Source organism: Balaenoptera borealis (assembly GCF_965194805.1).
Source record: "Balaenoptera borealis genome assembly, chromosome: 20".
Lineage (NCBI taxonomy): Eukaryota > Metazoa > Chordata > Mammalia > Artiodactyla > Balaenopteridae > Balaenoptera > Balaenoptera borealis.
In genome coordinates, this window is record NC_138879.1 from 48,196,659 (window position 1) to 48,209,251 (window position 12,593).

The 12,593-nt window shown below is 38.6% G+C and overlaps 1 protein-coding gene across 1 annotated transcript in view; it reads left to right on the forward strand.

Annotated features, from left to right (window-relative positions):
• The window catches only part of RPA1 (replication protein A1), a 52,485-nt gene that overhangs the window by 9,578 nt on the left and 30,314 nt on the right, over nt 1–12,593 (forward strand). The window contains exons 2-4 of the mRNA XM_082370674.1: nt 3,573–3,623; nt 5,082–5,160; nt 5,807–5,915. Coding sequence (XP_082226800.1) covers nt 3,573–3,623; nt 5,082–5,160; nt 5,807–5,915 — 239 coding nt within the window. The remainder of the gene's footprint in view (nt 1–3,572; nt 3,624–5,081; nt 5,161–5,806; nt 5,916–12,593) is intronic.

Consider the following 12,593-nt stretch of genomic DNA (forward strand, 5'->3'; position numbering starts at 1 on the left):
TGGTGGGCCCCAGGGTAGCTTCAGGACAGGGGTTGATTGCCAGGAACCAATCATGTGATTAAAGGGTTGGAACTTTCTGCTCTACACCTCACCCCACAGGATAAAGGCTGGAGATTGAGCTAATCACCAATACCCAACGATTTAATCAATCATGCCTATGTAATGGGGCCTTCAGAAAAATCCCTAAACAACAAAATTCAGAGGGCTTCTAGTTTGGTGAACACATCTACATGCTGGGAGGGGGCACACCCCCAGACTCCACAGGAACAGAATCTCCTGTGCTTGGGACCCATCCAGACCTTGTCTTATGTGCCTCTCCATCTGATTTTTGTTTGTATCCTTTTGACTCTCTCTAATAATATACCAGTAATACTAAGTAAAGTGTTTCCCTGAGTTCTGTGAGGGACTCCAAGGAATTTGTAGCCACACAATTTGTAGCCAAGTCAAATAGAAGTGTAAACTGGGTCACCTGGGGACCCACTACTTGAGATTAGTGTATGAAGTGGGCACTTGGACAGTCTTGTGGGACTGAGCCCTTAACCTGTGGGGTCTACACTAATTCTGGGTAGTTAGTGTCAAAATTAAGTTGACTTGTGGGACGCCCAGTTGGTGTCTGCAGAGAATTGCTTCATGTGGAAAACCCACACATTTGGTGTCAGAAGTGTTTTGAATAGAAAATCAGGTTTCCTTTAGTACTGTATCAAAACTCAACAAATGGTAGTTTCTTAAAGGTTAGTTGGAATGTAGATTTGGCCTGTCTTCCATTTTGAATAGATCTTTTACCTATGCATTATTTGTAACGCCATGTTTCAGTCATTTGGAAAATATTGGTTCATTGCATTTTACAGATCTTCCAAATGTTGGTATATTTTGTTATATCACAAAAATTTATGCTTATTAACATCATTACTGATTTAATTAAGAAAAGTCAGTAAGTATTAGGAAGCTGGTGAATACAGGTTTTCAGAAGTCCTGACTTTCATTAGAAAACTCTTTTATCATTGGCAACAAATACAGTTAATTGTCTCACTTTATTTTTGAGAAGATATCCACTAAATTCCCAAGTCTGAATAACCACAGTTTGTCGTTTGCCCTTTCAAGTTAAAATGACGTTCCATGAGAAAAAAATGGCCGGTTCAACTTGCAGCTCGAACAGTTGTAGCAGTGCTTTTCCTCAAGGCCTCAGCCGTACTTCAGCAGAAGTACTTTGGCATACTTTCTGTATGGTTGCATAGAATATTAAAATTTTTTTGTCCTCAAGGTTAAGATTTAATGTAATAAATAATTTTATTTCTTCAAGTTTCTTTCTTTTTTTTTTTTTTTAGTGAAACTCCCCTCCCCAGTGTGTTCAGGGCAGTGAAGCATACAGTGACGACTGCTGTAGTAACTCGGCTAAGGCACCCGTAGTTTACCTACCACTGCTTTGCACCATCAGTGCAAATGTCAACACAGCTGTTTCAGGATAAACCATGAGTTTTGAAAGTGATTCAACACTTTGAGTATTTCAGCATAGTCTGTGTTTGTTGTCAAGCATTCACACGAAAGAAGATCTTACTAGATGATTAGTTGGTGCTGATACGAGATGAACACAAGCAAAGCAGCCAGTCCAGCCACATCTATCTATTCATCCATTCGTAAGGCAAAAGTAGAATTCTGCGGAAGAGATATTAACTCAGTCTTCATGATGTATCTTGTTCTTTAATTCAACAAGTTGCTTTATTATTAGAAAGTGGAACTGCTGTGATTTCTATTACTGATTTTTCATCCAGTAGACATTCATAAGTGGTAATAGTATAAAGTTTTATTAGTCCTTCAGCCAGTTTTTCGTTGTATTGAATGAACGAGAGTGAGAAGGACAAAAGCTTGTTTATTATGATGAAAATAGTTTTCAATTTATGTACCCTCTGAAAAGGTCTTGGGACCCCAGATGGCAATGGACATTATGAACAATACGTTGTTCAGTGTCTAGATTATGTGTATAGAGAATATTGAGTTGTTCTGGCAGACTGTTAACTTACTTGCAGATCAACTGAGCCCTTTGAGACTGTAGTGGGTCTAGAGTAGCTTTTACTTTGTGGATAGTTTAGTCTGTTTCTAAAGCATGGCCTTTCTGGGGTTTCTACTGAATGCACCAGGTGTTTATTGAGTTCTCTCCACTCAAATGGCTAATTGGAACTCAAATGTATTCTAGCCTGGGTGAGCGCCAGTAATTTTTCAGCTTGTAGTTCTCTAATCTTTACCTGGCCTGTGGCACCTCATTCTGTGTATGCACAACTTAGAATTCAGCCAAAAACTCAAGGGAACCCCTGCATAGGTTATTGAAGCTCTTTCTCTATGTAGCTCCCTCCTGTTGGGTACTCTGCCTCCAGGAAGTCCAGATAACTCACCTCCCCAAACTGATCTGTGCTCAGCAGGACTGCCATATTCTTCTTGGGTTCCCTTCGCTATGCTATGGTCCAAAAGTGCCTCTGTGCAGAAACTCATTTGTTTTCCTTTCAGGGATCACAGTCTTGTTCTACCTGTTGCCTGGTATTTGAAAACAGTTTATATATTTTTGTCCAGTTTTTAGTTTATGGTTGGAAGAGCTAGTCTGGTACCACTTATTTCAGCATTGGCAAAAGCAGACGTCAGACAATGAGTTTTAGCTAGCTAGTTTTTCTGATGGTTACCTTTAAATGATGCCTTTTTAAAAACGAACTAAAAGCCTGATTAATAGTTATTTTGCTTTTGTTAGAAATTATTTTTATAATTGCTAATAGAGTCATGAGATTTAACATTCAAAAAGTATAAAAGAGCATGCAGTGCAAGGTCTGCCTCCCACACATGTCCCTCATCACCCGATTCCTCTCACAAGAGGCAACCAGTGGTACAGAAACATCTTTTTTTTCTTTTTTTGGGCTGCGTTGGGTCTTTGTTGCTGCGCGCAGGCTTTCTCTAGTTGGGGCGAGCGGGGGCTACTCTTCATTGTGGTGCACGGGCTTCTCATTGCAGTGGCTTCTCTTCTTCTCGTGTTGCGGAGCACGGGCTCTAGGCGCGTGGGCTTCAGTAGTTGTAGCACGCGGGCTTCACTTGTTGTGGCGTGCAGGCTCAGTAGTTGTGGCTTGCAGCCTTAGTTGCTCCGCGGCATGTGGGATCTTCCTGGACCAGGGCTCGAACACGTGTCCCCTGCATTGCAGGTGGATTCTTAACCACTGCGCCACCAGGGAAGTCCCTAGAAACATCTTCTTAAGGCTGCATAATATTCTGTTTTAAGGATTTGCTGTACTTACTTGTTTGATTCCGTATTAATGGGCAGTGTAGGAAAATAAATGTGCTATTATGACTAATGAGTACATATGCGATGCCAGCTTTTTAGATGTAGTATCCTTGTCGTAAGTATGAATCCCACTTTTATGATTTTATGATTTGTCCAGAGTGATAAAACTTGAAGTAGATTTTCAAATGATAAGCTCTGAAAAGGATCTTTTAATAATGTCATCTGTGGTTTATTCCAGACACCAAATTAAAAATATGTCAAGTTTTAATCATGATTTGAGTGCCTATCTCATAAGCATCTGTTTTTACTTTTTCAGGCCATAATGCAACAGGGAGATACAGCCATAAAACCCATTCTCCAAGTCATTGTGAGTACCTACATATTTTTATGTCAAACGTTTTTTAAACTTACATATAATTATAAATTACATTTGATAGAGGACATACAGTCCACTTTAGGAAACGTGTCCACTTTACAAAATTCTCTTCATCATCACAAAAATAGTCCAGTCCATGTTGTAACTCTGAGAGAGGAACCAGGCTTTATTTTAATGTTGTGTTAGCCAGAGTTTGACCTTTGGAGGTTCACATTTGAGGCTTTGCCTTTCTGTTCTTTCCACAGTTGGTGGATACTGTAGTGCTACGCATCATTACTTCTGCCTCCCTGGTTGTCTTTCTGCCCTGGGGTTTGTCTTGCTCAAATCTGCCTTACATATGGCCTCTGGAGAGATCTACCTGAAAGGAACTTGTCTGCTTAAAATTCTTCATTAACCCTATCATTCATTTAAGGAGGTCTCAAATTTTAGTGAGAATTTTAAAAATCAATAGGAGCAGAATCCTGGATCATACTTGCAGATTGTGAGTCAGTAAGCCCGATGATCTGTCTCTCTGTTACTCCCAAACTCCCTGCCAGTCATCTTTTTTTTTTTTTAAAGGCAAATATCCCAGTTTTATTATTTTATTTTATTTTTTAAAATTTTATTTACTTTTGGCTGTGATGGGTCTTTGTTGTTGGGGTCTTCGTTGCTGCGTGCTTGCTTTCTCTAGTTGCGGTGCATGGGCGTCTCATTGCGGTGGCTTCTCTTGTTGCGGAGCATGGGCTCTAGGCATGCGGGCTTCAGTAGTTGTGGCACACAGGCTCAATAGTTGTGGCTCGTGGGCTCTAGAGCGCAGGCTCAGTAGTTGTGGTGCACGGGCTTAGTTGCTTCCCAGCATGTGGGATCCTCCCGGACCAGCGCTTGAACCCGTGTCTGCTGCATTGGCAGGAGGATTCTTAACCACTGTGCCACCAGGGAAGTCCCTCCCTGCCAGTCGTCTTAAGGCTGTTTTCGTATTTCATTTTCTTCAGAAAGCTGCCTCTGATTTCCTTCAAGCTGGAATAAATGTCTTGTCATTATGTGCACACCTCTGCTATGTCTCTCTGCCTCCGTCTCCACCCCAGTTGTAAGCCTCTTCAGGGCAAGGATTTTTTCTTCCATTTTGTATCTTTATCATGTTTCCTGCATAGTACCATACATGTATTAGGTGCCTTATTGTATGTTTTTTTTAATTAATTTTCAATCAAATTTGAGTTAAGGGAGAGAGAACAGAAGAGTATTGGCAACCTATTTTATTCTCGTTTATGTTGTGTTTAATGTTAGTAGAGAGAGGTTGGTGGGAGAATCATCAAATCCAGTTTTCTTTTACTTGGATTTAGGTGTCAAGAGAATGGGCAAGCAGTTCAATTGTGTTGAACTATGGCGAACGCACTCTCCTGCCACTTAAGTTTACTGATCCCTGGGGACTGAGCAGACAACCTGGCTAATGAATCATGTTTTCTCTCCTAGAACATCCGTCCCATTGCTACAGGGAATAGTCCACCCCGTTATCGACTGCTTATGAGTGATGGGTTGAATACTCTGTCTTGTACGTATGATGTATAAATCTAGGAATTTGTATTTAAGTAATAAAAGTGCACCCAACACTTTGATTGCAGTAATTGGAGCATTCCAGAAGTCTACATTGGCTTGGCTCTGCCTTCGTAAAGACAGAATTGCAGCTGGCAGAGAGCATTCTAACAATAGACTGGGTCGAGTGGAAAGCTGCCACTTGGCTTAATTAATTTTGTCTAACTGGTGCTCTGTGCTTTCTTTGATTAATTTCCCTTAGGATGATATTGACATTTAGTGAATATGATTGGTTAGCTGTCCTATACTTGTCTTTTTGGGGTTTTATTTCTGTGTTGGAAGCTTTACAGGGAGAAAGAGAATTTGCAGAGTATATACTTATTATCTCTAGTCACAAGGTGAAGGACCTAGAAAAGATTTTTTAGTCTTTGTCATGAAACCTGAATGATGGAAAAGATGATTTGGGGCACTTTAAGAAATACTTAATTTCAGAGTAGCAGCAGCTGTTTAATGCACATCAAATTAATACTGTTTTTCACTATGCAGAGTCTGAGTAGTTTTAATATTTAAGGCATTGTTTTTCTTTGCTGGTACAGGTATGATCGGCTTTTAGATTGTCATGACTGAAATGTTTTAGAGACTGAAGTAATCTCTGTGCTTTTCAGCTTTCATGTTGGCAACACAGTTGAACCCTCTTGTTGAGGAAGAACGATTGTCTAGCAACTGTATTTGCCAGATTAACCGATTTATTGTGAACACTCTGAGAGATGGAAGGTATGTGGTATCTTTTCTTCTGTTCTATTGTGTTGTATAATGGGACTAATTTTTGAACAGAGAAGTTGATTGGATGCCAAAATTCAATTAGAAGTCGAAAAGCTTTCAGCTAAGAACTTACAACTATTGAGTTCTGAACTCAGGCAACTAAAATGTGGCACCAAAAGGAGAAAAATATGGAACCGAACTGGAAGTTTCACAGCAGGAAATTAAAGCCGAATGCAGAACTCTTATTTCTAATCTCTTCAGCAGCACTGATTTTAGGATTCTCTTTTTAAGTATCTTTTAATGAAATGGGATCACTTATTAGGGCAAAAGAAGATATAATTAATTATGTAACACTGCCCTTTTTGCAGTCTTGAATCTTTCATAGTAAACGCTTTCTTCAGCCAACAGAGTATGCTAAATACCTACAAGATGCTACATGCTAGAGATACAGTGGTGAACAGAACTGTTATTCACACCTGATTAACCACTGCTGGAATATGACGTTTTTTGTTGGCTAGCAGAGTCATATTTGCCAAATCTAGGGCAATTTAAAAGTCGAAATAAAAATAGGGACTCCCCAGTGGTCCACTGGTTAAGACTTTGCACTCCCAGTGCAGGGGGCCTGGGTTCGATCCCTGGTCAGGGAACTAGATGCCGCATGCTGCAACTAAAAGATCCTCATGCCGGAACGAAGATCAGGCACGCGGCAACGAAGATCCCGCCTGCCACAACTAAGACCCGGTGCAGCCAAATAAATAAATAAATGATTAATTAATTGAAAGTAAGTAAGTAAGTAAATAAATAAATAGTAACAGACTGCAACCTACTGAATAAAATAAGAATTCGTAAGTCCATACTGAATAAATGAATACGGGGGGTAGGGAACAGAAAGCTTTTTCTTACAATAGAATGCCATGTAAAAATGTAAATGGATTGATGGAATTAGAAAATCACCATTTGGCAACCGTCGTAGTATTAATTCAGGCAGGAAACATTAATAGGTGCTATGTAAGCTTCCTGTGGCTGCCGTAACAAATTACTGCAAATTTGGTGGTTTAGAACAACAGAAATTATTTTCCCTGGAAGTTAGAAGTTGAAGTCAGTTTCACCGGACTGAGATCATGGTGTCGGCAGGGCCCGGCTCCTTCTGGGAGCTCTGGGAGAATCCATTCCTTGCCTTTTCCAGTTTCTGGTGGTTGCTAGCATTCCTTGGCTTACGGCTGCATCACTCCAATCTCTCCCTCTATGGTCACATTATCTCTTCTTCTGTCTATGCCAGGTCTGCCTCTGCCTCCTTCTTAGAAGGATATGTGGTTGCTTTTAAGGCCCATCGGATAATCTGGGATAAAATTGCCACTTCAATCCTTAGTTTAATCACATCTGCAAAGTCCCTTTTTGCCATATAAGGTAACATTCATAGGTTCCAGGGATTAGGACTTGAATATCTTTTGGTTGGGGGTGGTCATTTAGCCTACCACAAATGCTGAAACAAGTGGTAAAAATTTGATGGAGGAACAAGTTATTTATAGGGTAAAAGTACCTCTCCAGAGCATAATTATTAATTGTAAAAGGAAAAGAAGCAACTTATAGTGGAGAAAGCTGGCAGACAGCACCTTATTCCAATGATTGGCGTTAACATTACCAGTAATGGGACAAACAGAAGTCATGTATTACCTGGTAGGATGCAGTGAGAAGAACATAGCATCAGTACTATTATATTCTTGCCAAAGGTGCATAATCTGTATCTAATCATGAGGAAGCCTCAGGTAAATTGAGGGGCATTCTATAAAATAACTGATTTTCAAATTTCAAGCATGAAAGTAAAAGAATCCTTCCAGATTCAGGGAGTCTAAAGAGATATAATTAAATATAACAAGTGATCCTGAACTGGATCCTATTGCTATTAAGCATATCATTAAGACAATTTATGAAACTTGAATGGATTCTGTGGATTAGATGGAAGAATTCTTTATGTTTCAAGTTCAGTAACTTAACCAGGCTATGTCTCAAATGTCAGTGGTTCCTTTTTTTTTTTTTTTTCCCCCCTGGTGCATGGTGCCCTTTCAGTCTGCAGTTAGGAGTTAGATCTGTCTTTTTGTTGAGATTGTTCAGTTATTCCTTAATGATCTTTTCGTTTCATTTGAGTTCCAGTTTTTACTTATGTTTCTGTTTCATTTGAGTTCCAGGATAACTTTGTTCTCCATGTATGTCTTCAGTTTGCTCTAGTCTTTTTTCTAATGCATGCATTGGATTCATTTAAGATTTTCCAACATATTATATATTATAGTTCAGTTTTTAGCTTTCTCTGTTCTGTTCCTTGATGTTTATAGTTTAAGTATGAGAAGTATAATGATACTGCTTTTGTTCTGTTTTTTCCTTTTCAAGCTCCCTTTTCTTCTCAGTCTCTTGTTTCATCTCATCTTTTGACTTTTATTGAACTCTTAGTCTTATTTTGCACACCACACTTGGGAAGTATTCCCTTTCTTGGCTTATGCTTTCCTCTAGATGGGATTGTTAATTGTCTCTGCCTCTTCTGTTCCTTTTATTTTTATACACTGTTGTGTGTTACATTGTTGCTATGTCATTTCTTTTTATCTTGTTCATGCTTCATGTGGACAGTTCTGTCCAGACTTCATTTGCTCTGACATAGTCTAGGCTAGGTACATCCCCTTGCCAACCTTCCCACTTGGGACCTGTTATCTTCCACTCCAGGCTACCTTGGAGTGCTTGAGTGGTGCTTTCTAGCCACTTTTCTCTCCTCTAGGGCATGGTATAGGGGAGGGTGGAGAGCTTTGCTGTGGTTGAGTACTAAACCTCGAGCTCCATTCACTCCAGTCTGGGGTGGAGTTCCACTCCCGTGGGCTTTGCCTTATTTCACCGCCTCAGCATGGCTGCATGCCGTGTGTTCCTACCTGCCTCTGCTGAGAACCTGTGTGTGTACGACCAGGTTTATTCCTTACCTTGACGGTCAGTTAGGTTTGATGGTCACTTAGGTTTATTCCCAACAGTGCTTTAGCAGTCATCCTTGTACATTTATCTTTACATGCTCATGCTGTTATTTCTTAGGAGTTGTGGGGATCAAAGGACGTCTGTTGTAGAAAGTATACCAATTAACATACTCAGGAGCCTTGTGTAAGAGTACCTGTTTCTGAATAGGCAAATACACAGACAGAAATTAGATTCGTGGTTTCCAGTGGTGGGGGAATGGAGAGTGACTGCCATGGAGCACAGGGTTTCTTTTTCGGGGTGGTAGAAATGTTCTGAAGTTAGGTAGTGGTGATGCTTGCACAACTCTGTAAATATACTAAAAACCACTGAATTATACTTTTAAAGGATAAATTTTATGGTATGTGTTCAATAAACCTGTTTTTAGGGGGAAAAAATACTTGTTTCCCCTTAACCTTGTCAACATAGCAGATATTACTGATTTTTAAAAAATAATTGCCAGTCATCATTATTTTAACTTAAATTTCTGTATTATAAAAGGAAAACAATAGATATATAAAATAATAAATTCCCGTTAGTGAGGTCAAGTGTCTTTTCATATACTTACGCTTTGTACTTTTTCTCTGAATAGCTTTTGATGATATACTTTGTCTTTTGCGTGTGTGTGTTCAGGGAGATGTGGAGGATGTGCTTTGTAAATCAGGGATATCAATTAATTCTTTGTTAGCTAATTCTTTATTAGACCTTGTAGTCTACCTTTATAGACTGTTTATGGTGTCTTGTGTTGTGGAATTAAAGAATTTTTAAAAAATTTAGTCAGTTTTGTCCATTTTTTTCTTTATGGCTTCTGAATTTTGTATTTTGCTTAGGAAGCTTCCTGACTGGGTTATTTAAAAATACTTCTTAGTTCTTCAGACATTCTGTGGATTTTTTAAAGTAGATTTTGGTTCATCTGAGGTTTTGTTTTGTTTTTTAGTTTTAAAAGCAGTGGGATTATTTTAAGTTATTTAAGGTTTTGATTTTTGTTTTTTATTGAAGTATAGTTGATACCTTATATACCCTTTTATATAGGGTATGAAGGAGGAATTTAGCTTAATTTTTCCCAAATGGATAGTCCATATCATGGAAGACTTAAGGTAAGGAGTTTATTTTATTCTAAGTGTGATGGGAAGCTGTAGGCTTTCGAGCAGGGGAGTATTGGTACAGTCTGATTTAAGTTTTTTAGTTTCCAAGAGATTATTTTCATAGCTGTGTGGAGAGTTGATGGTTGGTGACAAAAACAGATAAAGAGAGACTAGTATTCCATTTATCTGACTCTGTTCTGTTTGCCATCTTTTCCTTTGATCTGTTTGTCTAGTCCCGTTGTCAGTGCCAGAGTTTGTTTTTTCTTTCTTTTTTTTTTTTTTTGGTGACATCTTCTTGAGATATAATTCATATACCGTACAGTTCATCTATTTAAAGTGTAAAATAGTTTTTACTATATTCAGAGTGGTGCAGCCATTACCACAATTAATTTTAGAATATTTTATTGCCCTCCAAATAAACCCTGCACCCTTTAGATATCACCCCCAAACTCCCTATCCTCCCAGCCCTAGACAACCACTAATCTACTTTCTGTCTCTATAGGATTTGCTTATTCTGGACGTTTCTTATAAATGAAGTCATATAATATGTGGTCCCTTGTGGCTGACCTCTTTTACTAAGCATGATATTTTCAAGGTTCATCCATGTTGTACCACATGTCAGTACGTCATTCCTTTTTATGGCCAAATAGTATTCCATTGTATAGATATGTCACATTTTGTTTATCTAGTCGTTTGGACGTTAGGGTTGTTTCCACCTTTTCGCTATTGTGAATAATGCTGTAGACGTTTGCGTACAAGTTTTTGTGTGGACATGTTTCCATTTATTTTATATATATCTAGGAGTAGAATTGTGTGTCAAATGGTAACTTTATGATTAAATTTTTGAGGAACTGCCAGATTATTTTCCAGAGTGGCTACAGTAATTTACGTTCCCTCTAGCAATGTATGAGGGTTCCAGTTTCTCCACATCTTCATCAACACAGATAATTACATCTGCCATAGTGTTTCCAGGTAAAGTATCATCTGTAGAATATTTTAGTAACTTACAGATGATGTCTTCCTTTACTTTTTCTCCCCCCAAATTTTCTTCGTAGTTTTTCTTTCTTTTTTTTTTTTCTTTTTTTAGTTTATTTATTTTTGGCTGTGTTGGGTCTTTGTTGCTGTGCGCAGGCTTTCTCTAGTTGTGGCGAGTGGAGACTACTCTTAGTTGTGGTGCTCAGGTTTCTCATTGCGGTGGTTTCTCTTGTTGTGGAGCACGGGCTCTAGGCGCACGGTAGTTGCAGCATGCGGGCTCAGTAGTGGCTCGTGGGTTCCAGAACGCAGGCTCAGTAGTTGTGGTGTACGGGCTTAGTTGCTCCGCGGCATGTGGGATCTTCCCACACCAGGGCTCGAACGTGTGTCCCCTGCATTGGCAGGCAGATTCTTAACCACTGCACCACCAGGGAAGCCCACCTGGTAGTTTTTCTATATTTATTCTTCCATATTTATTATTCTTCTTCCATGTTTATTCTTTCAAGTATCAAAAAAAAAAAACAAAAGTCCTGTCGGAATACAAAGAACTGCAGTAAATTTACATAGTATTTGATACTAAGTCCATTCAAGAATATGGTATGTGAATCCCTATATATCCTGTTATCTGTCTTCAGATTATCACTTGATATCCAATCTTGTTTTATCTAAATACCTTCCACATCTACCCTCCTCTATAATTTTGAAGCAAATCTCGGGCATATTTTTTCCTCCACAAATATTTTAGTATATATCTTTAAAAGGTAGTAATTCTTTTTTAAAAATTCCATTTTTACACCTAAAATATCAAATACTCTGTCACTGTTCAGTTTCCAACTATTCATGTGTGTGTGTAATTAATTTGTCTGTATCAGGATCCAAAGTGAAGTTCACACTGCAGTAGGTTGATAGTTCTTTTAAGTCTCTATGAATCTAGTTCCTCCTCCATATCTTTTTTCCTCCCTTAGTGTTTATTTGTTGAAGAAACCAGGTCATTTGTACTTTATCCTCATGCACCGTTTCCCACAGTCTGGATTTTGCTGATTATATCTTTATAAAGTTGTAATGTGTCCTTGTCATCTGTGTTTTCTGTGAGTTGATATTGGTGTATTCTTTTGATGTGTTGCTGGATTCATCTTGCTGATATTTTAGTTAGGATGTATGTATATTACAAAATAAAATTAGTGGGTTTTTTTCGTGTGTTTTTTCTTAGGTTTTGGTATTAGGGTAATGCTAAATGATAATAAGTCTTCCATTTTTCTATGTTATCCAAAATTTGGATACTTTTGGAAGGTAGTTAAAATACCACTAAATATCTATCAGAGAGTTTTTATAGTGAATCTGTATGTAATATTCAGAAACAGATAGTTTCAAGCTTATTTTATTGAAGTAATATAACCTTGATATGAAAACTTGATAAAGGTAGCACAAACTGATCAATTGCATGTGAAAATCCAAAATACAGCAGTCAGACCATTTAAAGAATCCATCACAATGAGGTTGGGCTTATTATTGCTTAAATAATTGCTCCAGACCATCTACTCTTTTTTTTTTTTCCTTTTGGCTGCGCTGTGTGGCATGCAGGATCTTAGTTCCCCGACCAGGAATCAAACCTGTCCTCCCTCCAGTGGGAGCACGGAGTCCTAACCGC